At 52.4% G+C, this 26,700-nt stretch overlaps 1 protein-coding gene across 2 annotated transcripts; it reads right to left on the bottom strand.

The window, feature by feature from the left end:
• Positions 1-3,398: 3,398 nt before the first annotated feature.
• On the bottom strand, positions 3,399-26,165 carry MASP1 (mannan binding lectin serine peptidase 1). 2 transcript variants are annotated; one of them, XM_038146381.1, is made up of 11 exons: positions 25,924-26,165; positions 23,854-24,079; positions 16,974-17,151; positions 16,591-16,722; positions 15,922-16,118; positions 15,485-15,632; positions 14,878-14,996; positions 13,936-14,014; positions 9,484-9,621; positions 8,413-8,487; positions 3,399-5,959 (listed from the first exon to the last, which is right to left on the bottom strand). In XM_038146381.1, exons 1-11 carry the CDS (start codon positions 26,097-26,099, stop codon positions 5,064-5,066), a joined length of 2,364 nt encoding a protein of 787 aa, XP_038002309.1. In that variant the 5' UTR covers positions 26,100-26,165; the 3' UTR covers positions 3,399-5,063. The 2 variants fall into 2 exon arrangements, with proteins under 2 accessions (XP_038002309.1, XP_038002310.1); XM_038146382.1 differs by lacking the exons at positions 3,399-5,959; positions 8,413-8,487; positions 9,484-9,621 and adding an exon at positions 11,748-12,292.
• Positions 26,166-26,700: the final 535 nt, after the last annotated feature.

Raw genomic sequence — 26,700 nt, 5'->3', positions numbered from 1 at the left:
TGTAGTCTGTACATCACAAGCCTCAAACACAACCATGGTTACCAAGGTATGGCTTCTCCAGGATCCTGGGGGGAGCAAGTGGTGGGGGGGGGGGCATGGTGTGCCCTGTGAGAGAGAGCACTGTGAGGGCTGTCACGTGGGAGTGCACTGGGGACACCAGGGATGCCATGGGAAATCGATCTCCATGGGGCCACAGGAGAATCCAGGAGATGCAGCCATTCCCCAGGGAAGCGAGGTGCCAGTGACGAGCATGCAGTCACCAGCTCACTGCTGGGCCCTGGATGGGTTTAGGAGCAATTTAAGAGACAGCATCCCTTGGTGTGCTTGCACCATTCTCGTCACAGCTTTTGTTTTGATTTGATACGTCTCAGAGAGAGGCTGGCCAGTGATCCTGGCTGGTGAATGACTTCTATTAACTCCATCAACTTCCTGGCTTACTGTGCTTCAGTGGCCCCAGGCACCTGCTGTGCTGGGATGCTGATCGCTGAGGTTTCTAACACTTTCATGGCTCCCTCTTCTTTGCTGTTTTCTCTGTGATTCATTCATTGCCTGTGTGGTGGAGGAGCTAAAACACAGACACCAGGGGACATGCTGCTTACCTGAGTAGCAAGAGCTAATTGAACAACCCCCAAACAACTTCGGGTACTGAAATTGATTTTAGGCCTGTCTGTCAAATTAATCCAACAAGGATCAGGCTGGCAGAACCACTGAGGCAGCAGTATCCATCCTCTCCTGGCTTTGCAAATTATTTGAGCCTGAAGATGGGTATGATATCAAAAGTTTCATGACTGAATAAGTGGAAGAATGATGGACCGAAGGAAAAAAATAACCTAACTCACTGTGGCTTGCACAGCATCAATCTCTGGCTGTGCAGCTTCCCAGGCGCTGTCCTCTCCTCCCTGTTGTGCCTTAAAGGGCCTTTTATACTGCTTTTTCTGCTACTGTAAGGTTCGTCTTTATTCTCAACTAGGCAACCTGCAGGCTACTGGTTAAAAAATAAATATAACAAGAAAACACTGTGTGGTCCAGACACAGTGTGGATTTGGTTTCCTAAGCACTCTAATCTGCTTTTATCCCACCAACCCTTCTCTTCACCAGCGCCTTCTCCCCGCAGCCTCAGCAGCCCTGGCCATGGAGCCACCAGATGGAGCTGCAGATCTCCGGCACTGCACCGGGATCCACTGGGACCAGTGACCCGCCAGCACTGGGAGGGGACAGCATTCCCCACATGAGGGATGCCCTCCCTCCTATTTCTGTGACCAGCTGCTGCCCTGTAGCATGGTCCCCCCAAAGTCCACCCTGCGTGGGTCCGGGGCTGGTCTGTGGGTGAGTGGCTCTGTTGAGTGGCTCTCTTGAGTGCCTCTGCTGCGGCTCTGCGGGGCTGTGCTCGATGAGGCTGATCCTGCAGCCCGGACCAGCTTCATTCCCTCCTGTGCTTGGAGCAGCCCGCCCCCTCCCCGCCGGCAAAGATACGGCCAAGTTTCTTGCTGCCATTGCCCACAGCCTTCTTGTTCCATGCTGAGGATTTCCCAGCCCCAGTTACCGTGTCTGGGCTGTCTGCCGCCTCCCCAGCCACCCAGCTGCCGAGTGGGAACTCCCTCGCCTCTGCCTGAGATGCCAACTCTGCTGGAAACTACATTCCTGCAGGGGTCCTTATTTTCCTGCTTGAGTCTCTCTGCTCTTTTACAAGGGCAGACCCACCTCTTGCTCCCCTGCAAGTCTTTTACACACCCACTGTGCTCCCCCTTCCATGGCCTTGTGTGAATACGCTCCTTTTCCCCTGGTCCCCTCCTCGCTGCTGCCTTCTGTGTCCTCATCCTGTGCAAGCATGTCCCCTCCCTCATGCACCCCCTTCATCTCCTCCCCAGTACTCAGAGCCACCTGTGCATACATGGGCTTCTCAGCCTTGGCCTCATTTTTGGGGTCTTTTCCAGGAAACCCCTTTCCAACATGCAGTTGTGTCCATTACTAGTTTCTTAGCAAACTGCCTTAACAATTCTGCTTTCTGTGCCTCCAATTTTGGGCACTTTTAGTTCAGAGCCAGTGCTCCTGGCCTGGCCAGGCCCCCAGCTGTCATGGGAGCAGCGAGCCCATGCCAGGGGATGAGGGAAGAAGGATGCCCTCTCTGTGGGTTCTGTGCAGGTCCTGTCTGCCCCCCCAAGTCTGTTTGAGACTGAGCTCTGCTGCAGACACCTCTCAGCTCATGCCTGGCACTCGCAGCCAGGGACAGCAAAACTTCACCCAGGGATGTTTTGCTGGCTTTTCACCACAGCCAGACTGATAAATAGCTGTCTCCACGCCTGTCTCCCTGGAGAAGCTCTCACCACTCTGGCAGGTTGCGAGGTGCCAGAAATGCAAAGCCCATTGTTGGTCTCACTTTTCTCCTCGGCTGCCTCTCCTCAGCCCCCCCTGCAGCCACCGCGGTGCCCGGGGGTCACTCGGGGCTGGCACTCGGCAGCCGCAGCTTCGGGAGCGGGGGCGAGGGCTGGGCTGGCTCGGGATTTCCCGGCAAAGCTATTGACGGGAGGGGGGGAGAGTCTGTATTCACCAGTGATCTGTTAAAGGGCAGCAATATTTTATAATGTGCCCCAGGGCTGTCTAGGCTCAGATCTTACAGATGATGGTTTAATGCTCAGGGGACCAGGCCTTTATTTTGCTTTTTCTCTCTCCTCTCCTTTAGTCCTGTGATGTCTCTGGAAGTGTTAGCAGACCTGTGAGCCAGCCAGACCGACCGCCCTCCTCCCTGCCATCAACACAGAGGAGTTGATGTTGTTTTTCAGTTCTGTGCCATAGGAAAATAGGGATCAATAACCCAGCTCTCAGCCCTGGATACAGGCACATGGGAGGAAACAGCCCCCGTTATTTTAAGATCTCTCCAGAGTGGAGATTCTCACAGTCTCTGATGCAGAGATGTTCGGCAGAGTTTTGTCTCTGCCTCAGCTCACATCTGAGCTCACTGCAGGTCCTCTGCCATGAGGACATGCTCTTTCAGTCCAACAGCTAGTGGGAATGGGCTGATTTTTCACACCTTTTAAAGCAAAAGTCACATACCTCATATTTTTTCCTCATGTCAATTGAACTCAGACTTAATTGCTATTCTCAGCAAACAGATTGCTGCCCTCTGCTCCTGCCACTACCCCGATCTTCAGTGATGTGCTAAGGCTATAAATAATTGAAGGCAGGATCTCCTCTGTTGCCCTTTTTTTTGTGATTTGTATTCAGGGGCTGCTCAGGGTCTGTCTCAGCCCAAGAAGCTGCACTACCCAAGACTGAGCAGCCATCAGAGTGAGGGATGGTGTGAAGATTCTCCTGGGAATGCAGGCGTGCATGGCAGACATCAGCAACCAGCCTTAACCATGTTCCTCTTGGAATAAAAGCCACAGGGCACAAGCTCAGTACATACAAAAGTTTTATTTTGTTCTCAGGAGGAAGACTAAGAGAACCATCCTTACCTGACATCAGGTATTTTACAGAATGTAATATATATAAAAAAAGAAATACATATATATTAAAAAATACCTTGCAGTTACATGACATAGCCAAAAGTACAGTTCATAGTGCATCTGCAAGTTCAACCTTCCTTAGGCCTTCTGTTCCTCTACAAGTTCTACAAATGGCTTTTTGGATTTTTTTAGCAAAATGCCAGAGTGGCTCATCCACTGTTGGCTTCTTCTTTTCATTGAAACACCAAAGGAGGAGGAGGAGGAGGAGGAGAAAGAGAGGCCTTAAGGAGTCTACAGGCACACAGAGAGCACAGCAGGCAGTTTTTGCATGTTGCTTACAGCTATGCTGGCAAATGGAGGAGAAGGTCCTGCTGAAGGAAGGACAGCTCACCTGACCTTGTTCCTTGTTGGGACTTCTCTGCATGGGACATGGAGGGAAACTGGGGAGACAGGAATACTTCTGGTGTGTTAGGTGGGTTTGAGTCAGTCTAGAAGGACTTGGACACCTGCAATAGGCTACAAGAGCCATGAACAAACACTGAACACCACTGGCAAACTGTAAATCAGCTAAATCAGCGGCTTCAAAAGCAGTGAAAAGGGACAAGAATGAATAAACTGTCATGCAGGACTAACCAGGACCCTGAGAAAGAGATGAAAGCCAAGAAAGGGTGTTTTATATTAAATGATTCTTCTGAAAATAAGTATTGCTTAGATACTTAAAGCTAATGTGAAGCTGTCGTGTAATGGAAAACTTTCCTTGGGAGGTCTGCTGTGGCTGGAAACCACAGAGCTAATCTCGGGGTGGGACTGGAGAGGGCTTCAGGAGATAGAAGATTGGAGAAATTTTTGTGGCTGGAGGTCAGGGTGATGCCGAGTTCAAACCCTGTTCTGTGTCCTCGTGTTCTCTGTGGGTCTCTCATCCCACATGGTGGGGTACAGGTATCCCGTTTGTGCTGGTGCTGTCTTGGCAACCGTGGCTGAAGTTAAGGGCTAAATGTGGATGCATCCTCACATCTTTGGGGCCAGGTGGATATCACCTGAGATGCTACCAAGAAGGGATGTTTACTTGCCTATAAAAATAATGGCAAACTCCCAGGACTCTCTCACTACTCCTTGCACAGAAAAGGTCTTCACCAGTGTGGGGAACCTGTGAGGTCCAGGCCTGCCCACATGGGTTTCCTGCACTGTCCATAGGCTCTGAAGCTCTGTAGTTGCATCTTCTGATGGAGAGATCTGGCCAGAGAGTCCTGGGGGTGGGGACAATTCCCTGTACACAGCACAAAGCTTTGGTGTCAGGGAAACGCTGCCTCAATCGCTGTGCCTTTTTCCTGGCTTGGAGGAAAGTTCCCTGGAGTGTGGGTGAGGTTTGCAGATGGGCAGCACATGCAGAGGACACCAGCTGAGATCTTGTCCTTCACCCCCTCCTTCCAGCTCCCTAGCAAGCATTTCCTAAGAATGCAAGCGGAGGGATGCGGGACCAAGCGAAACAAATGACCTGGCAAGGGCTTGGCATGCGTGGAGTATCGTGGCTATTGCTTGCGAAAGACCCAAGTCTGGAGGACATTAAACAATAACAAGAAGAAGAAAGGGAGCCGCGGTGGCAGCAGGCTGCTTAGTCACTCATCTCTCCAGCTCTGGGTCCAGAAATGTCCATCTCTCTGAGGAGCCTGTTTTCTGCTCCACCCAGTCCACATAGTTTGAGACCTTGGTGTACACACCGTACACCTGCTTGCTGCCGCACTCCTCCGGGCCACCCCATGAGACCAGCCCTTGGGCCACCCACCTCCGTGTTCCTGGGTCCTGGATGACGAAGGCTCCCCCGCTGTCTCCCAAACAAGTGTCCTTCCCCCCCTCGTAGTAGCCGGCGCAGAACATGTTCTCGGTCACGCTGTAGTTGCCGGAGCGCGACTCGTAGCTGGTCTTGCACTCGGCGTGCAGCACCACGGGCAGCTTGACGTACTGCAGGATGTCAGACAGGGTCCTCATGCCTGAGCTGATGATCTCATCCACCGTGATGTTGGGGTTGGAGATCCCCCAGCCAGCCACCAGCCCCAGTGTGTTGGGGTGAGGCCCCTCCAGCTCGTGCTCAAACTGGGGCAGGCAGACAGGCATGACATACTTCCCCATGGTCACCTTCTCCTTTAGCTTGACCAGCGCGATGTCGTGGTTGTAGTTCTGGATGTCAAACTCCTCGTGGAGGATGATCCTCTCCACTGTCCTGTTGACAGCTTCCATCTTGTTCCTCACATCGTGAAGGGCCAGATAGATGGTGACGTGCTCCTTGGAGACGGGGATGACGGTCTTGTCCCGCCGCTGGGACCGGAGCACGTGGGCGGCCGTCAGCACCCAGGACTCTGAGAGCAGGGCCCCGCTGCCGAACCATTTGTCATTGGGCACCCGGGACATGTCCTCCACCACAATCAGGGCCTGCCAGGGGAAGAAGCCGGGCTCCGCGTTCCGCCCGCCGATGATGCGCTTGATGATGCCAGGCAGAGGACGAGCTGGCCGGCCACACACTGGGGACAGAAGGGACAGGACAGTTACTTCCATCTTATTTATCTAGGGAACAAATGAAAAGGACCATGTGGCTGGTTATTTTCAAACCAAACACTCTCTTTTGTCCTTTTTGGTTTTGTTTTTCTTTCCATTTTCAGTTTCTGGAGGGATTTGGCTAGATCCACACCACTTCAGAAGCAGAAAGGCCAAATGAGTAATCTTACAGCCTCACTGTGACCTGTGAGCTCACCCAGCCCTTCCCAGACCTTTCAGGCACTTGTCTGGCTCCTTCTCAATGTGCCAAGAGACCCAAGGGGAATGATGGTGGGAGGACTGGAGCTTGACATCAACCCAGTCTCACCCCTCACTCTGAGACCTGTCACGAGGTCTGTGTTCTAACAGCCAAGGCATTTGCCCTCCTGGAGCTGCTGTGGCTGGAGAAGGCTCAGCCATGGGATGTTGCCTAGCACCATGGGCTTTACTCCTGCGTCTCATCAGCCACAAGTCTGGCAGCCAAACCAGAAGCTCTCTGCTCAGCTCTTCAACAGACTCAGAATTAATGCCTGAAGAGCCCTGACATGGTGCCTGCTTTGCTTCCAGAAGCTTTATCTGGGCACGGTGTTAGGAAGATGAGGGAATCAGGATGCTGAAGGTGGCTCTGAGAGGTTGGACAGGGCGGGGAGGGACAATCCTGTCCCCAGGGAATTTAGGCCTTGGGATATGGCTGTTGGTGGTGGGGCTGATTCCTGCCTGTAGCAGCACTGTGGAACATGACTCTCAGGTGGCTTGGGAATGCTAATATCACTGGGAGGTTGTGGGAGCCTATTTGGGCTTGTCCTACATCTGAGAGAGTCCCAAATCACAGCAACTCAGGTGCTGGTCTCATCCCTCTCAGTCTGCAAAAAAAACCCCAGATTCTTCATGGAAAGTGCTGGGACTCTGCCTCAATGCCACCTGTGCTGTGAGGGGAGGATGCAAAGCCTCACAAACAGAGGCTCTGACCCCTCAGGGTGGTGGGGTCAGAGCAAGAATCAATCTTGGAACCAGGGCAGGAGCCCTGGAAGGTGCTACTGTGGATTTGTTGAGGCTGGGGTCTGTCTCTAGGAAAAATGTAACTCTAGCAGGGAGGGAACATGGTGATGTGTCTCTGCATGTGCTCCACACCCCTGTCTTTCTCAGTGCTGGAAGGAATAAAAAACATGCTCAGGAAAAGAATTCCTGTGTCCCAGCCCAGCTGCTCTGCACTGAAGCCGATGGCTGTCCCAGGGAGATGCTTTTAGAGGAAGTGCATCCAGCCAAATATTTATTCTATTAAATTACATATCAAAAATGCTGACAAGGCTGCAAATGCTCCCACTAATGGCAGAGGCAGGCATGGAGCAGAGGTTCCTGGAAAAGAGGTTCCTATTGATGGGGAGGTGCGTGAGACACGGGGGAAGATCTGAAGAGCAGCTGGCCGGCTGCTGCCGGCAGATGCCGATCTCAGGAGAGCGTCACCCTCTCTCTGGGATTTTCCATTTTCCTGAAGTCTCTCTGACTCCTGTCACTAATCACAAGGCCTGGAAATGGCCCATGAAAGCAGCTATGGCCCCAAAGCTGTCCCCGTATGCTCCCAGCTCAAATTAGTTCAGGCTGAAACATCAAGCAGAGATGCAGAGAGCAGCTGCCACAACAAGAGCAGCCACAGCCTTGGTCTTGGAGTTTTGTGGGATGCAGGGAATCTTAGGAGTCCTTCCTCTAGCCTTGCAGTGTCTCAGCATGGCTGGAGAGCAGATACCCTCCATGGGGTTGGGCCAGTGTCTGAACCCCAGGGTGGCTGCAGCTGCAGCTGCTGCACGGCAGCCGGATCCCTGCACATCCCACTGCAGTCCACACCCAAACTGCCTCCGGGCCCCTGAAGTACCAGCCAGTCTGGCCCCATGCTTGGCTATGGCCAGAAACTCCCAGAGACTTTTGTTTAATCCCAAGCAGGTGCCAGGCCTGGAAGCTTGCTGGCTGCAAACATTTCTGCCTCTGTTCAAAGACTTGGGACATTTCCTTCCCTGTAAAGCAGTTTGGTTTTTTCTGGAAGGCTTGAAGAGGTGGTAATTGCTACTGGATGTGTACACACAGCCAACAGGAGCTGACAGCCAGGTAGTGCTCTGCTCTTGGCTGAAACCATCTCCAGGGATGCTGGCAGCTGAACATGGCCAGCGGGCTGCTGATTTTCTTGTGTGCTGGAGTGGGGAGCTTGTGGAGTCCTGACAGCTGGGATGGCTGTGACCCTGGTGCCACCACTGCACCCTGACCATCTGGGCCTGCTGGGATAGCAGGAAGCCTCTGTCCCCACCACCTTCTTGGCCATGCATTGTAGCACTCGGGTATGTATAGCTGGCACTGTCACCAGGAGCAGGGTTCCTGCATGGCAGCATCCCCTCCCTGCGTGTCCCTGCTCTGCACCCCTGGCTGTGGTGAAGCCACCCCAGCACAGTACCTGGTCTGCAGGATGGCAGCTTGGTCCCCAGCTCCTCACTCCTCCACTGCCCCAAAGCATCGCACATGTAGGTGGCTGCAAGAGAGCAAAGTGTTAGCCGGGCCCTGGTCCTGGCATGAGGGATTGTCCTTTCCAGTGAGGAGACCTGGCCCAGCTGCCAGGGCCCTTTGAACCTTTTTCCAGAGCAGGAAGGGACCTCCCTTTTAATACCCTCCTTGCTCCATTCCCGGGGGGCCGTGGTAGCCCTGTCCCCATGCAGGGACATGGCTCCATCCTCAGTTTCATTGCCTGGAGCTGTCTGGAGGGCTGTGCTATAGCCTCAGCCTCTGCTGGCAGCTGCCTCCATACAAAAATGCTGCCAATGCCCATTCTGGTAATTCATATGTGATACTGGGACCATATGCAGGGAGATAAAAGCAGGAAGACAAGAATGTGAAGAATTCTTTTGGCTTTGGTTGCAGAGGGAGGAGAAGGGAGAAGGGCTGGGCCTGTGTATGCACCCTTTCTACTGTCCAGAACTGGGTCTGGAGGGTATAGAGAACTGTGGTGCTTGATAAACCACTTTGTGGTTTTTCTGTGTTTGTGGACCAAGGGGAATGGCAGGAAAAACTCAGTGTGATATGATCCCACCGCTATCTGCTCAGCTTTGTCTGTCCTGAACATTTGGGTGCTGGGATGAGAAGCTTTGCAGAGCCCTTCCAGAGGCTGGACCTGGTGCTCTCTCCAGCAGCAGCTCCTTTCACAGAAACACAGAAAATTTTGTAGTCTGCAGGGAGCAGATGGCAGGGTAAGAAGGCAGAATGCAAAACAAACACCCACACTGCTCTGCCGAAGCTGTGAAACACTCAGGCAAAGCAGCCAGCAGGGCCAACTCCATCCTACCTCATTGTGGAGCAGGATTTGTCCAGTCTGCCAGTCACAGGGCAGACACAGGGTTTGGTACGTGCAGGCTCCATCCACAGCGTGCTGCTTGCAGAACACCCTGGAGCTGCCATCCCAAGCTCCCCCACTTGCACCCCATGTGCCCACCCTCGCTGCGCCATGGGGACGTGGCCTGGCCCCACTGCTCACCGGTGCTGTTGGGGGCCATGTGGTAGTAGGGGTGCTGGCAGTGGTACTGGATGGCTGCTTGGTAGGTGGTCAGGTTGTCCCTGGTGGAGAAGGTGACAAAGCCATGCTCCAGCTCCGGCGGTGCTTTGCAGTCAGCAACTGAAAGCCAACACAGAACGGGGGTTGATCCCTGAGCTGTATCTTGGGGTGTTCAGCCAGCCAGCAGGCAGGTAGTGCTGGGCTTTGGCCTGGGATGGTGATCTTGTGGGGCAGAACAAGGGCCTGTATGATGCTGTGTCCCTTTTCTCTATGGCCCTGCAGGAGGCTCCATCCTGGCAGGGCAGCCTGGCTCTGTGAAACCCTCCCACGGCCACCCTGCACAGACAGAGTGGCCCCAAGAACACCTGCAGCGTGTCCCACCCACAGGCTGTGTGACCAACACCATTCACACTGGTGGAGACCTCAGGCCTGGGAGCCCCTCCATGAGGGATCAAGATCTCTCTGCTGCAGCAGTGGGAGGGGAAGAAGCCTGTCCTGGCTGGTGAGGTCTGTTGTGAGATGGTCCCAGAGTGTGTCTTTGCATTGTAGAAGTGTGCAGGGAGAGGCAGGCGGTGATTCACCAGCTGTGCATCGGGGTGCTCCTCTATGCACAAGGCTTTGCTGAGAGCACAGCCCTGTCCTTCCTGCTCTGGTCTGGCTCACCAAACAGTGCTGATGAGCATTTACAGATCAGGTGGAACAACCCTGGGTCCTGGCTGTCCTATGACAGCAGGAGATGAAGGACATTGAGAGTGTGGCTTGGCTGGTCCGCAGGCAGGTGGGAGGCCAGTACATGTGGGTGAGACCAAACCCGCTCCATCCCCCAAGACATCAGCAGGGTTGGCTCTGCTTTACCAGTCCCTGGTGTTGACTCAGGATGTGATGGAGGGAGAAGAATTTTGGGGTGGCATTGCCCTTCTCCATGGCCTGTCCATGGTTCCCTTTCTCCCCATGATCCCTCAGAGTGCCCTGCCCAGCCTCTCCCCGTGGCTTGTCCCCTGTATTAGGTTAGTGCCAAACACTCCAGGGAGGACCCCAGGCTGTGGGAGGGTTCATCTGCCAAATCTAGGAGTCACCTCCTTGCAGCTGAGCCTCCCTACCACGTGAGCAGTTCACAGCACATTCAGGTGATGCTGTGCAGCCTTCCCCTACCCCCAGTGAAGGGCAGGAACCAGGGTCTGATCCTGCCAGGAAATGCAGTTCTGTGGAGCTGGGTTCTGCTGTGTTTAGGATGAGGGGTTGAGTAGGGAAACAGTGACTTTGCAGTAAGCAGGTCCTGTGGACAAGAGGTGATGTGAGGTCTGTTGGTTCCCATGTGCTCCAGGATGTGAAGGGAACGAGGACAGCAGTCCTAACTGATCCAGGCTAACAAAGAGAGAATTCACTAGACACAGTAGCTGGAACCAGGGACATGTACCACTGCTCAGGATTGCCTAATTACTTGGGTGAAAAAAGCCTGATTTATGGCAAAATACTGCAGCTCACCATTCACCAGGGTCCCCTCCACTGTCTGTAGAGACAGCAAGTGATGGGATGAGTGTGTAGGTGCAGGCAGGCTGGGTGAAGACTCTGGGTATCTGTTTCCTTGCAGGAAAGAGGGAATGAATGTCAGGGGACCATCCTGACCATCTCTACTCTGGGATTGCTTATGGCTGCAGGGCAGCATTCACTGGTCTGCACAGCCCATCTTATCCCTGTGTGTCCCTCAGACCTGGGCAGGCCTGATCCCTGGAGAATGTGCTCGTGCAGAGAAGTGCTGCTGCACCAGTGTCCCAGGTCCTGCTGAAAGGGTGAGGGGAGGGCATTCCTTCTGTGAGCCTTTCTAGAGTTTTCCCTCAGGAAAGGGGCCATTTAGCATCTCTGTAGGATCAGAAGTGAACTGATGTCCCCAACACACACCTCCTCCTCCTCTTCCTCCTCCTCCTCTCCCAGCCTCTGGTCCACATCCCAGCATCCTCCTAGTGGAGCCTCCAATGCCCAGGGAGCACAGTGTGTGTGCCCATGGTTCCTGGGGATGTGAATGGGGCCAGATACCAGGCTCTGACCTCCTTGAGCTGCAGTCAGCCTGAGGCCAGTCTGTCCTCACCTCTGCCAGGCCAGCTGTGGGGAGCAAAGGGGAAGCGGAGGAACATCCATCCCCCTGTCGCAGTGCCAGGGCTCAGTGCCAGCAGGACAGGGCTGGTGATGCCAACCCATCCTCTAGGCCTCCTTGTCCAGAGGGTCTGAAAGGCACCAGGACTCTTGGAGAGAGGAGGGAAATGAGTGCTTCTTATTTGCAACGCTGGGCCAATGAGGGAGGACAGTGGGAGACTGAATCCAACCCACCAACCCACCCGCTGGGCGGCTGTGCCACAGTCCTTGCACGGCTGCCTTGGATAGGGAGCCAGGGTGGCCCAGGAGTCCAAGTGGAGAGGGAGGGATGCAGAAATGCTGGGAACCAGCAGCAGCACGTGGTGCCCAGGCAGTGGTGCTGGGGCCAGGTGGGCCCCCTTCCCCTGGGGCAGTGTGTCAGTGGGAAAGGGGGGCTCGACGCCCATTTCCTTCACCCTTCTCGAGACGGAGTTAAGAAAGCACCAGGCGTGGGGGTTAAGAGTGCCATGCCGGTTAGACAAGCCACAGAGATGGATTTGGCAGCCAGGCCAGTGGAAAGGGAACCTGCCCTGGGTGCTGGACAGAGCAGAGGGGCATCGAGACAGGCTGCCCGTCGGGGGGCATGGCCGGCGCCGGCCTCACGCGGCCACTTGCTCCGAGCCGGCTCTTCCCTCTGTCTGGTTGTTGGCTCTATCTGCAGCTGCACCGAAAGCAGAGGGGAAGGAGGAGAGCAGAGAGAGAAAGCCCAATTAGTAGATGAGCAGAGAGAGACATGCAGGAAACCCAGCCCCCAAAACACCAGAAATCGTTAATGAGCTCCCAGTGAGCTGTGCCAGGGTGCCGTGGATGCCAGCGGAGCCACGGCCCTGCTGGGGACCCCCTCACTCTGCTCGGCCAGGGTACCCTGGGGGCAGTGGCTGGGAGAAGCTGTCACAGGTTTCTGTTTAGCCTCTCCAGGCTATGGAGCTGGATTTTATCCACTTTGCTGAGAAGTTTTCTATTTTCTGCATTGTTTGTAGAACAATGTTTTCTATTTTCTGCATTGCCCTGCCTCGCACAGACATCCCAGGGAGGTGGGAGTCTTTGCAGTCTAGAGGCCTAAATTGCCCATTTAGGGGCTTCTTGGCTTTCCAAAGAGGTCTTAGAAATTTAGTGTAGTGAGTCATATTACACAAGAAGGGATTAGTTCTAGTCCAGCTGGAACAATGCAGGTAATAATTTCAATTTCTCAAAAAATTAATAATTGTTTGTGTTAAAAATATTTACCTAGATTTTGTTCTAAGTTTTAGACAATGAAAAATTTTCTTCAATCACTGTTCAAGCTGCATAAAATCAATGGGAATTTGTGGTAGTGAGAGTGTAGGAGTGGGGAGTTCCTCAGAAGGGCAGAGGCATCACTGACCCCACAGCTTTTAAGGAGCCCTTTCAGTTATTAATCTATTTAGCAAGTCTGATTTGGCTTTTTTCCATTTGGCCTGAGAAAACATGAATTAGAACTCCAGAAATACTCTTTCTTCCAAGGTAATATGCACAATATTATGAAAAGAAAAAGAGTCTGCCCAGATGAGAAGAACCTGGATCCCAACTACCCTAGAAAGTATCCCCCACTGCCTCTCCTGGAAGGACTTGTGACAATCTCTGACCATGTTTGCTGCTTTACTCCTCTCTGGGCCAGTCTTACAGCACTGAGCAGCAGTGAGAGCCTCCCTGAAATCTGAGAGGTTTGGGGGAAAAGGAAAAGGTGTGCTCATGTACATATCTCACACCTGAGCTGAGAGAAGAGCTGGGTTAGATGAAAGAAGAGATGATTCAAATTATCACCTGTCCTTTCAAATGGCATTTCTTTTCTTCTCTCCTTTTCTCCCATTTTAAGGTTTGTAAATATTTGGACACATTTCTTTCCCCTCTCACTTACCTGAGCAGTGTTCAGTTTAGGCTAGTACCTGGGACCTCTCTAATGCCCTGCATTTTAATTGCTTCCATTTGGAAGGAAACTTGGACCAGGAACTAGATTATCCCATATTGTCCCAAGCTAACCTGACAGAGCCAGTTCTCAAGAGCCAGGCTTGCTCTTTCTTTGACAGGGAGACAGCAAAGTGGCTCACAAATCAAGTTCTATGAGTAATCTAAATGAAAGCACCAATCTCCTGCTTGTGGCATTTGGCCTGAGCCCCGTTATGTTATCCAAGAACAGGCCAAAAGAGCTTTGCAGGGTTACGTAGCCTCTCTGGCTGGGTTTGTGTCTCTGAGTAAGGAACTCCGCTCTGGCAGGGCAGCTCCCATTAGCATGAAATGATTTTAGCAGGAAAAGGACATTGGCAGGGTAGGGAAGGGTGTTCTTACTTTTGCAGATAGGGATCTTGTTACTCCATGTGCCATCCTTCAGACACTCGATCTGGAAGGAGTCACTTTCCACGTTATCCTGTGCAGAAGGTACCAACAAAAAAACAAACAGCCTGTCAATGTTCAAGGCAAAGAAATAAATCTCTCAATAAAAAGGGGATTTCTTGGTGATTTAGTCAGGTTATAGCTAGCATCGCCTGGAAGAGGACTTTTCCAGCTAAAAATTGCAGTAAAATTGTAATGAAAAACTTGATGAGTTTTCTTGCTGCCAGCAACTCTGTGGCACGCTGAAAGCCAAAGAACTGGAGTCACTTATTCCTGTTGTAAATGATGAGATGGGTAAGGAGGCAGCTCTGCATGAAGAATGGGACTGGGAGGAGATCAGAGAAATACCCAAGTCCATGTTGGAAGTCAAAGTGGGCTACTGGCTTGGAGGGAAGACAGCCACCCTATGAGTCAGCCATGCTCTCTGTGGTTCTCAGCTGTTTCCCAGAGAGAGCCTGCCAAAGTCCTGCCCCCCTTGACTCACTAAAGCTGTCCCCAAGTCCCTGAGGACCTCCCAGTCAGCGGAGGCTGGCCTATGCAGGGCTGCTGAGGCAGTGCCCACTGAGGTGGGGGGCAGGCAGAGCCCTGGCAGCTGCCTCAGAATTTTTGCTGACTTTTTCTCTGACAGAGGTGCCAGGCCTGACATTCAATGAGGTTGCTGGCTCTGGAGGGATGCTGAGAGGGTGGCTCAGGGAAGTGCTGTCTCCTCTTTCCCTCTGCATCTTTGGAAAGGAAAGGTGTTGGCTCTCAGATGAGGTGTTTTCCTTGCCCCTGGGAAGGGGATGAGGATGATGATGATGTGTGATTGTGTTCATTCTCCCAGAGATGCAGTGGCTTTGAGATGAAGTATCCTCTTCTTTCTACCCATATTCCCAGCTCCATGTTGTCAACCCATACCTTCAGCACTTTGTATCCAGTGTTGCAGCTGATGACAACCTGGTCTTTGAAGGTGTACTTGGCTTGAGAAGGCTCAATTTTCCCATTGATTGGTGGTTGCACCAGTGGGCACGGGTTTCCTTTGAATAGAAAGAAAAGGAGGCTAAACAGAGGAATAAATGGAGCAGATGTAAAGTCACAGCTCTTCCACCCAGCCCATCTAGCAGAATTTGAGCATCTCTGCCCTGCTTTTACTCTTAGTCTACACTGGCATGGCTCAGCCAGACTCTTTTAGAAGGCATGAAGGCTCCATGTCTTTCCTTCAGTCTGTAATTCTCTGTCTTGTGCATTACAAATCTGGGAGCTAATAACAGTAGCTTGTGCAATTATCCTGCCCAAAATTGCTCTGCTCTGCAATATATTCTTATTTCAGAGCCCAGTTGTTGTAGGGAAAAAAAGAATCCTTTGGAGGGAGGGCTCCGTGTTATTTTATGCCTCTCCTATTGTGACTTTTGGAACAGATCCTTTCTGGAGACAGGATCATAGACTACCAAATTCATGCTGCCCACCTTTATAAAGTCCTTCCCATTCCCAAGCCCAGCAAACAGAGGAAAGCAGCAGGAGTTACCAATTGCTGTGTATGACAATTTCCAGCCCCTGTTCTCTCCAGAGTTGTCACTGTGGAAGCGGATCTGCACGCTGTTGGTTTGGGTTTCAATGCGTCCTGGGGACTTTTCTCCACAGAAAGGTCCAAACTCCTTTTGGCCTGCTTTGATCTGCCGAGGCAAAGATGAGTGGGTGATTTGAGGGGGCTCTTTGATCCCTGAGGCCAAGGGATGGGGCTGGAGTGGGGCTTAAGCACGGTGTGTTGAAGGGATGTGAACAGAAAGAGGGTCACTGTTGGCTCACAAGCAGATGTGGTAAGAGACATGGGGTGAATAGAGCACAAGGCTCCTGCTGATTCTATCATCCCTGTTTAGACTGGGGTGATTCTGATCCCATCACCAGAGCACTGGGGACGCAAAAGGTGAGTACAAGAGGAGGAGAGTGCAGAGCTCAGCTCACCTTGACATGGTCATATGGACAGGTCACCTCAGGGTGGTCTTCCACATCAAAGCTGTCCTCAAAATTCAGGGTGATGAAGAAACCTTCCTCCAGCTCGATTCGGTACAGGCAGTCCGAGCTCTTGGGGTAGGGGCTGGGGAAGTCGGCGCTGGTGATCACCCCGCTCCTCTGGGTGTAGAGGTTGTCACTGCACTCCACTGAAACACAGTCGTGGCTCCATCAGGGCCCTGACAGTCATGTCCCAGCCCTGACCACACTCAGGAATCCTCCCAGTGGAGTGGGGTCTGTTGGGTGGATCCATGGATTCCAAATATGGGTACATGGATCCCAAATATGTGTCCATGCAAAAAGAATCTCACACAGCCAAATTCCAAATATGCCCATGGCACAGAAGCCCTGGGCTGAGAGCTAGTCCCAGCTAATCTACATGATGCAGATTCAGAGCAGGGACTAAAGCTTTTAATTTTTCTGACTTGAGGAGATCTATAGAGCTTAGCTGAGGAGTACAGCCCCTGTGAGGAGTCCCAGACTACTGGTTTCTAGGGGAAGAAGCACCTCATCCCTCCCGGCAGCAAAAAAAGGGCTGTTTTGCTTGTGCTTGAAAGGTGTGATGCCTACTCAGGGACGCTCTGTGTGCCCATCCCTGTGTGTGGGCTGTGCCTGTGGTACCTTTGCAGGTCCTGTTGTCGGAGTGGAGGATGTAGCCAAACCTGCAGGAGCAGTAGTACCCGCCAATGTAGTTGTGGCAGTAGTGGTCACAAGCCAGCTCCTCATCACTCTTCTCCTGGCACTCATCCACATCTGGAATGGAGTTAACAAGGAAGGGAGGTCACCCTGAAGTTCTCCACTCATCACCCTTTGTGGGGACATTTGCCACGACATTGAGAAATCCATTATCCCATGTGGTGGGTCACATGAGCACTCACGTGGCCCAAGGGCTGCACACAAGTTCTTCTCTTGCCAGAGAACCCGAGGCTGACCTGAGATACGGTCCCTGCAAATCTGGTTCCCCATCCTAGCAAGATGGCCCTGCAGGCTCAAATGCTGCTTACCCACAGCAGTGTAATGGGCATCAAAGCCAGTGAAGCGTTCCTCGTTGGAGAAGTCAGATCTGAAGGTGAGCCCCATGTAGGGCCCTGGGGACAGGATCACTTGCTGTCCTGGAGCCTGCTCTGTGTCCGTTGTCTCCCTGCCACAGAAGGTTGCCAGCTCCTGGTCCTCAGTTTCAATCTGTCAGCAGAAAGAAGAGGTAAGCCTGGAGAGCCTGCTGTGAGTTCCCTGGGGAGCTCAGGCTGGGATTGGAATCATCCTCTCTATCCAGGAGCTCACACCTCTGCCTGTGCTTGCCCAGGCTGTCCCCTGCGAGAACTCACCTGTGTCTCCATGGAGCACAGGGACTCAGGTCTGCTTGTTCTGCCTGCAGGGGCCTCTGAGGCAGATGCCAAGAGCAGATGGCATCCAGGATGTAGGGAGGAGCTGGGGGGTGTAAGGGGAGGATGCAGGGTGGGAGCCTGTTTGGGAGGTGAGATGAGATCATGGGGTGGCAGTGCAGAAGGGATGTGAAAATCAGCCCTGGGCTGTGTCATTCCCACTCAGAGCTGGTGGTACCTGAGATGCTTCCGCTCACCTCTTCCCATGGCTCAAACACTGATCCATCTGTGTGAGGGGCGTAGAGGAGTTCCTGCCTATTGGTTTTGCATCAGCTCAAAGCAGCAGCTGTAATTTCTGTCCCTCGGGCTGTCTTGGACAAGCTTGGTCCTGTCCCTCCCACCCAGGCTCTCTGTCTGGCTCCAGAGCTGTGGCTCCAGGCACTGCTGGGACTCTGACCATGCACCAGAGGGCTGAGGAAGGGGAGTGATGAGCCAGGGTGCCCTGTTGTCATATTGGCACATTCAGTAGTCTCTACGTGCATCCCTTTAAAACAGAGCCTTATCTGTGCCTTAAAACACTGTAATCCCTGCAGAAAACCCTTCAGTTTTCCCTGGAAACCCTCTCCTTTCCTTTTTCCTTGCTGTTTTCTCCAGCATTGATCCACCTCCTTCTCCTACACATCCCCTCCCCAACCTCTGTCTCAACCACGACCTCTCCCAGGCAGTTCCCAGCACCCTGCCTGCTTTCCCCCAGGGATTTGAATATGAATAAGCCTCGGCAGAGGAATGTGATGAGCACCACCAGGCAGCCCTTCACTGCTCGAGCCAAGCCACCGCTATTGAGGCTGTGATGAAGTCCGCAGCCCCCCAGCACATGCCTGGGGAAAACAGTCATTGGCTGGGGGGGCCCATGGGTCCTGGAGGTGTTGGAATGCTGTCCCTGGCTTGCTTGGCCTCAGCAAGAAGAGACCCTTCTCTGACTCTGTCCCTGTCACATAGAGACCCCCAGGATGTGCCTGCTGGGGAGGCTCTGGGGCTGAAAGGGAAATTTCCCAGAGCTGAACAAACAGGCGGAAACTCGTTCACACCAGGGAAAGCCAACATGGAAATGGCAACTCAGCATGCCTTGACATTGCCTCCAGATATTTTCCATCCTCTCATACAAGCTGGAGCTGGCCAGAAAAGAGAGACACTTTCCGATGATAAATTTTGGGAATTTCGAGAAAAAACACGCACCCTGCTTTGGGGACAAAAACCCAATTGAATTTTTTTTTTTTTTTTGTTAAACATTCTGGGGCAAAAAAAGAAAACAAGTAATTTGGGCTCCATCTGGTTTCAATCCCTTTGAAATATACTGTGGTGCTTTAGAATTGCTTTTAAATCTGAAAGATTGTTTTGAAATGAAAAAGTGTTTCAGACTGAAAAACAGGAGTGCCATCACCAGAAGCGAAGGAAAAAGGCATTTCAGCCCTGATGCACAGACTTGGCTGTGCCAGCACGTGGAACACAGCTTCTTCCACAGAAAATGCTTTTTCTTTAGGAAGTCTGTGGGAAGGAGGAATTTCCAGCCAGCTGCTCTGTGTGGGGCTGGTGGCTGTCACCTCTGCCAGGACTCAAGAGCCACTGTGCGGGCTCCCATTCCTCGCCTTCAGCCCCAGGGAATGCAGGACCTGCAGCGCAGCATTCCCAAAGTGCTGGGAAATCTTCCCAATGCCCTGTGCCTCTGCCCAAGGATGCTCCAGCCATGGGGCCAGCCCCAGCACTGCCCCCAGCATCCCTGGATACAGCCCTGGAGCAGCAGGATGGGCCCCAGGAGAGCTGTGCTCTCCTCACTGGAGGTATCCACAGCCCCTTATCTGAGACGGGTCCCATGCCCCGAGCCACAGGGAGCAGAGGCAGCCCTTCAGCAGTAAACTAAACAGAGAGGTCACCATCCCTGGTTAATATTTGCTGCTTCTGCTGGGGACTGTATACTTTTTTGTAGATCATTTACATCCAGCGAGCAGGCTGGTAATTAAATCCTGGTTGTTTGTTTGGAGTTTCTCCCTCTCGGGTCACGATGTCGACGTTTTCACTAGAGAAGATGTGTCCCTGAGGGAAATATCAATTGCCACAGAGAAATTCCCTATAAAAATACGCTGAAAGAATCTTCCTTTGAAAAATAAAATATAGCGACACCCTTGTGCCTTAAATTTACCCATGCCAATGCCTCCTGCTGTCTTCCCTGTTTTTTCTTGCATCTTCAGTTCCTCATTAAGACTTCTGCCCATCTGGATGGAGGCAGATTGGAGTCCCTCTCTAGCTGTGGCTCTATCCCTCTGCATTTTGGCTGGTGCTGTGGCTAATGAGTGTCCCAAGCTGCAGGGCCCCTCTCTGTCCCACAGTGATTCCTCCCTTGGGTGAAGGAGCTGGGATGCCCTGGCTGGCAGGAAAAAAATGCTGTCCCAGGGCATGGGCTGTTGGGGATGCCTGGGAGCACTGATGCTCCGGAGGTGCCTCCTGCAGCCAGGGGGTTAATGAAATGCCAGAAACACTGAGGGGAATTTGGCCCGGCAGTTTGGCGTTTGCTGCCGGAGAGGAGCAGGCAGTCGGCAATACGGAAACACTGCCGCCACCCGCCCCCCCTCTGCAGCCCTCCAGGAATGCACTAATTGGACTGATGAAGGCCAAACATACCACTTGTAATATATATAAATGGCTCATTAGGCAGAGAAATCGCAGTGCTGGGCTGAAGACACTGGGAACATGACATGGGGAGGAGATGCTCAGAGCCAGGGCAGGGCACAAAGCGGCCCCCGCTGAGCGGCCCCGCAGAGTGTGGCAAGAAGGCAACACCCAGAGCAATGGGGCTTTTTTTCCACAAAGCTGCTGCTACTGACTGCTGGGAATGAAGCAGGGACAGCCCCTGCAAAAGCCTCCATCTAAGTCTCCTGGAGATCTTCTCCCCAAGATACATCTAGGGTCCTTTCATTTGCTGCAAACATGAAATTGCCCTGAATTTCCATAGGTACATAGGTGGCAGCCCTGCTATGGGTGACAAAGGAGGATAGCTGGTTTCCTGTGCTATGGATTTGGCTTGGCTCCAGAGACCATCCCCTCCTGCATGGCAGCTGCATCCACGTGCCCTATTTCTGTTCCCTGGAGGGGCTGGGGGTGAAAAGAGACCTAGGCAGGGTGCTGGGGTCCTGCAAGAGCTGATGACTTGCTCCCATGCCTGGTCTTCCTCCTCCCCCTGCACTGTCCCCAGTGGCACAGGGGAATGGCCCGTGCCACCAGACACCTCTGCAGAGAGCTATCAGGATAGGATAGACAAGCAGCAAAGCCCTGGGCTCTCCCTACTCCCAGCTGCCTCCTGGAGTTTAAAGTGCTCCTTTTGGGACCCCACACTCCCAGGGAATGAGTGACCCCCTGGCTGGGGCTGGCTGACAGGACCAGAAGAGGATGCTCTCCTCCTAAATCCCCAGTTCATGTCACACCTTGATTTGTGCTTTTTCTCCCTCCTTTGCATAGAGGAAGGTGTACACGGGCCCTGTGCACCCTTCTTGCAGCCCCAGGCTGGGCATGCCCTGCCCTGAATGAAAAACCAAGCCTGTTCCCTGGTCCTGCATGTGCCCCACCAGTGCCTCATCAATCCTTGACGGGGTGTCTCCCCATCTTCATTCCAATCAAGGAGCTGGCTGCCAAGCTCTTGGGGGCTGATTTCATTCCAGGGCTTGACTGAGTAATGTGCAAAACCCCACTGACAGCTCCCCAGGCTCAGATCTCTGTAATAAGCTTGGGGATTTACTCATGATGGCCCCTTAGAGGCCAGGATTTCATTGCCCATCTCCCTGTCACTGTGCTCCTCAGTGACACTGTTCAAGTAATTTAACCTGATTTTCTAGTAATGGAACATGATATGAACTAGACATGTGGATTTTTGGGTGCCCTGGGCCAGCGCTGCAGGCTTGCAAACCATGTTGAAACCCTCTCCAAATGAGGAACCCCCAAACTGGTTCCCTGTGGATGGTGATGAGCTGGGCAGAGCCTGATGAGCAGCACAGCAAAGGGAAGGAGCAGGAAGAGGCTGGGCGGCTGCTCCATCCCTGTCCACATGCACCTGGCAGGAGGCTGACAGCAGCCACCCAAAACCCGAGGAGAGGCTGTATCCAGTGTGCTGAGACCCAGAGTTTGGCTCTGCAGCATGTGACTGGAGTTTTCTACCTGCATGGGGGGCTTCTCCAGGTGGGTATTATGGGGATGGCTGTTCCTCCCATTCCTCCTGGCTCACGTCCTTACTGAAGTGCAACTCTCCTTCTCTGCCATGCCCATTTGCACAAGCAAGCCTCCCATGCTGTGAGCATTTCTTTAGAAGCCACGTTCATTTTTTATATATACACACGGGCACGCGTGCATGTGCATATATATAAATAAACAGCTATTGTTTTAATTAGCCATTGTTTCAGAGCTCTGGAAACTGTTCCCTTCTGAGACCACCCTGGAGGCAGAGGTCTGTGTGGGTTTACAGCTCAGATCACCCTGAGCTTGCCACTTGGGATGGGCTTCTACACTGCTTAAGAGCTTGGGTGAGTGGGCAGCCAGGGAGTGAGGGAAGCAAAGGCCAGGGCACAGGGGCTTTTTGCCTGTCCTGAATTGAGTCCCCACCTGCTCAGCCCCTTTTTAACCTCTTCTTATGGCAGTCAAGGTGATGAAGACCCTGAACAAACAAGAAGGTGTTTCTTCACACACATAGAGGCATATAATCATATATTTAACCTGTCCAACTCTCTGGCATGTGGTGCTGCAGAGATTAAAGTTACTCATGAGCTCAGAAAGCAATGGTACAAGTTCATAGATGGGGAATCCATTGAGCACCATGGAACACAGAGCTCTGCCTGTGTTTCTGAGCTTCCTCATGGTCACCAGCAGAACGTTACAGAGAAGCACCTGTAGGTGCTAGGTCTACAGTTATATTCTATAGCCATGCACTGTGGCCTCTGTCAAAGAGGGGGTGATTGATGGTGGTTTTACAGCTTGCATTGGTGGAGACAGAGCTGGACACACAAACCCAAGGAGGGAAACAGCCACAGAGTCATTCACTGCTCTCCTTAATGTTTTCTAAGCCAGTGGTTTAGTAGCATCAAGATTGCAGCCTTACCCAGCAGAGCAACCTCTGGATCTCCTGTAATCCATCCATTTTCATCACTTTCCAAACATAATTCTGTGGTGGAGGCTCCACAAGCTGAGTTACTGCCCCAAGCAAATTTATACAGCTGAGATCTAAATCCCTGTGAAAAATACCTCCTTCTTATGGAAATCCAGCGGCAGGGAGAGCTGTGGTGCCAAGTTGGCACCATGGCCAAATAACAGGGAGCCTTATGAAAAAGGAAAAAAGAGCAGGGGGTGAAGGGCAGGAGGAGGCGTAAAGCTTGGAATGGGGAAAGTTTCCAAGAAATCTGTTCCTTGAGCTTACTGGGGTTTTAAAGCAATATATCTCTATATATGTCCCTGGGCCCTTGTGCTTGGAGAAGATCCAGGAGAAGCAGAAAGAGCTAATCAAACCTCAATGAGAGCTGTTAGTAGCAGGGTGAGTGCCAGCACAAAGGGAAAATTAAAGCAGGGAGCACAGATCCCAGAGGAAAAAACATGCAAATATTTCCTTTGTTTTCTTAGGGCAAGAATAAAACAATAATTTCAATTATCTGGCAACTAGCACCAGGGCCAAGTTCTGTGGTTCCAGACCTGGAAGCAAACTCCACCTGCCTCTGTGTGAAGGAGCAGGGTGGAGCTTGTCCTGGGTGATGATGTAAGGTATGTTCAGCCAGGCAACCTAGAAAGCACCCACTTGCTACTGCTGATCTGCCAGAAACACCACATTTGAACATTTTCAAAGATATGGAGAGCTACCCTTGTCCTGGATGTGAAGGAAAGCCCTGCTTGGAGAAGCCTGTGGTGTACACAAGGTTGCTCTGGGGCACTGCAGTGTGTGGCCACCACAGTTTTGCGTGGGTTACCACCCAGCAGAGAAGCAGACTGAAATATTTGGAGGTTTTGGCCATGACAGCTCCCTGCAAACCTCCATAGCAGCCTCAAGCTCAGGTCTAACCTCTCCCTTTTGCTTCCTGTGGGGCTGGACAGGGTGTCCCAAGAGCCTGCAAGGCGTGGCCAGGGATCCAGGCTGGCTGCAAGAGGCACCCACAGCCACGGCCTGACAAAATGTGCCCTGCTCAGGGCTCTCCTTGCTGGCATCAGGGTGGCACAAACTGGTGTTTAGCTACAGGTGTTTTATCAGCCCATAGGTGTGAAAATCCCATTGGTGCAGTAAGAATTAGGTGCCCAAATACTTTCAGAAATTTATTAGTCTCTGGGTAAGCTCTGACTCTGGTGTCCCACTCACTGTTGGTCCAGTGGATGCTGCCAGCTTACCTGTGTTCTCCTTGTGGTCCACGGGACTGACAACTCCTGAGCCCAATGAAATGGAGAAAACTGTCTTGTTCCCAGCTTTTCCAGCACTACCCTTTCTCAGCTGGCCAAGCAGCTCTGCTGTCTACCCCACCATCTGCCTCGAGATGTCACAGCTCACCTTCACATAGTCGTATTCACAGAGGTAGGATGACTCCAAGTCAAAATGCATGAAGTACAGCTTGATTTTAAATCCATCAGGCACAGAGATGTTCCATGTCATTTCCGAGTCACTGGGATAGGAGTCGGGGAAGTTGGGAGACTGGATCTCCCCAAACATGTCTGTCAGCTCCACGGCATCTGCCACGCAGAGCAGCAAGGCACAGAAGGGCCAGACCAGGGGGTACCTGGAACACACATGTGAGGGCATGAAATGAAACTCTGGCAGTGACAATACCTGTGGAAGGCTCATCTCTTTTCCCAGGTGGATCGTGCAATAGGAGGTGCAGCACCATGGCACCACGAGCAGCCCCTGGGAGGTGGAGGTGGGATCTGCATGTGGCTCCCATGAGGGGAAAGCCCCTTTGAAAGGTGGGTGCCACAGGTGCTGCAAAGGCATCACCACAGCTCCCAGCCAGCCTGAAGTGCCATCAGGAGCTCGGTGTTTCCCATGCTTCTGGGAGCAGCAGCCATTGGCAACACATCCGTTAACTAATGGAGCTCTGGTGGGCAAATCTTCATTTAATGGAAGAATAAACATAAGCATGCTTAATAAAATAATGATACTTTCTAAATCGATTTGTGAAAGCATCATGGCAATAACTGCTAAGTATCATTATTATTATTATTATCACTATTACTGCTGAGCCTCATCCTGCCAAATTGGGATCATTAACTCTCAGTAAATAGCACACATCTTTGCAGCTGGGCAAAGATGGAACCAGGCCTCAGCTTTGCAACCCTGCATGTTACACTCCTTCTCTCTTCTCTTCTCTTCTCTTCTCTTCTCTTCTCTTCTCTTCTCTTCTCTTCTCTTCTCTTCTCTTCTCTTCTCCACACAGAGGCTGAGATTCATAAAGGTGTTTTGTCGTCAATCCATCAATCAAATCCATCTTTTAAAAAATCTCAGCCTGAATTCAGAGTTTGTCCCAACTTATTTATGCCAGAGGAGGGCAGAGAGAACAGGTAAATCTGTGGTGGTCCAGCTGACTTCACACCAGCCTCGAGCTTCATTTGACATGAAAGGGAGCATGAGCTGAGTATTCCTCTGCACAAGGAGAGAACACCACCCATGCTGGAGGTGTGAACACAAAAGCCTGTGCTATTGCATAGGACCCAGGAAGAGGAGCAGACCCCAGGCTCTTTACACATAGTGGAGCATACAAAGGAAAAGAAACATGCAGGAAATAAGAGCCATTAGACATTAAAATTTCTAAAATAGGCACTAAGGCCTGCCAAAGGCTTGTAGGTGTGTACAACAGACATTGGAACTACTCACATGTACACCTGGTTTCAAAATCAGGGCTTGATTTAGGTATGCTGGTGAGGAAATTGAAGCTGCATTAGTGGATTATTTTAAACCTGTCTGTGTTCTTTCAAAACCAGGGCAGCACATTTCTGGGGTTCATTTGTGTAGCGCCATCACTTTTCTCAGCTCTTCTTTACAAAGAAAAGTAAATGGGAGCTGAGAAATTTGGATTGATTTTTCTTTCAAGCAGAGTGAGGTTGAACATGCCCTTTTCTGACAGCTGTTCTGAAACCACAAAAATGTGTGAAGGGAAAAACTGTTACTCCTCTGGTCAGAGGACATGCACGGGGCTGGATGCTGAGCTGGTGTAATGGGCATCACCTCCTCCATTTCAACAGGCTGTTTTCTTGTGCGGCTCTGCTTTCTCCGAAGCAGGGGAGCCAAAACAGCATCAAACTTCTTCCTCATGACGGGAAAGTGATAAATGACCGTGGTGTGCACAGAAACCTGAAGCCCGCGCAGCAGGTCGCACCTCGCTGTACCTGTACCCCTCGGCCGTGGCAGAGCGCTGCCCGTGCCGGGATGTCCCTCCGGCTGTGCCGGGATGCCGGCTGCGGCACGAAGCCGGGCCGTCAGCATTGCCTCGTTCGCTCAGGGATAGGGGAACCGGAGCCGCGGTGATCCCCGAGAAGCCTTCCTCGGCAGGACGGCCCCCCCTGCCCGGCCGTGCCCGGAGAGCGCGGGGTGCGGCAGCCCGGGCTCAGCCCGTGGCCGGGTACTCACCTCATCTTGCTGCTGGCAGAGTTTCCCGGCGGCTTTGGTGCGGAGGATCGATGGCTCGCTGGCGGGGGACGGCTCTGCCTCTTTCCCGACGCTGTCCGCCTTATCTCTGTCCGGAGATTTGCGAGCGTGTGTGCGCCTATGTGTGTGCGCGTCTGGAGCTGTCTGGCATTTTCCATGCAGGTCACGCCTTCCCGTGCCTGCAGCCGTTCCCCACATCCAGGCAGGCAGGCAGGGAGACCTGCCCGCATCCGAGCCCTCCTCCCCGCCCGCCTCTCCCTCCTCTCCGCCGCGGGGCTGCCCTGCGCTCCAGCATTCAGCGGAGTTTTTGTCTTCCCTAATCTCCAGAGTTTTGTGTGTGTGTGTGTGCCCGTGCACATTGTGTTTTCTCTCTCTCTTTTTTTCTCCCCCCTCACAGCCTGCTTTGCCAGATGGCTAAAATTTGCCTCTCAATAGGGTCTGAGGCTCCAGCAAAAACAGAAGGCAAGAATGTGTGAAAAAAAAAAAAAAAAACACCAAAAAAACCTGTGCGGGGATAAATAGCTTTAGTGGTGGTGCTGCCGCTGGGATCGGCGCTCGGGAGTTGCTTTCAGCATCTCTGCTTAGTGCCGAGCAGCGTTTGGGATGGGGATCTGGCTTCCAAGAAACTTTGGAGCTGTGACAGTCTGAATAAAATCAAGCCCTAATTTGCATCCTCCTGTAGAACTGAGGAATTGCCAGATTCAGTATTTTGTCCCAGGGCAAAAGAGCAGCTTTAGAAGTGGACTCTGCTCAGGAGTG

The sequence above is a fragment of the Motacilla alba genome, chromosome 9 (genome assembly GCF_015832195.1).
Source record: "Motacilla alba alba isolate MOTALB_02 chromosome 9, Motacilla_alba_V1.0_pri, whole genome shotgun sequence".
In the NCBI taxonomy this organism is placed as follows: Eukaryota; Metazoa; Chordata; class Aves; order Passeriformes; family Motacillidae; genus Motacilla; species Motacilla alba.
This window is presented reverse-complemented; position numbering and strand designations above follow the sequence as displayed.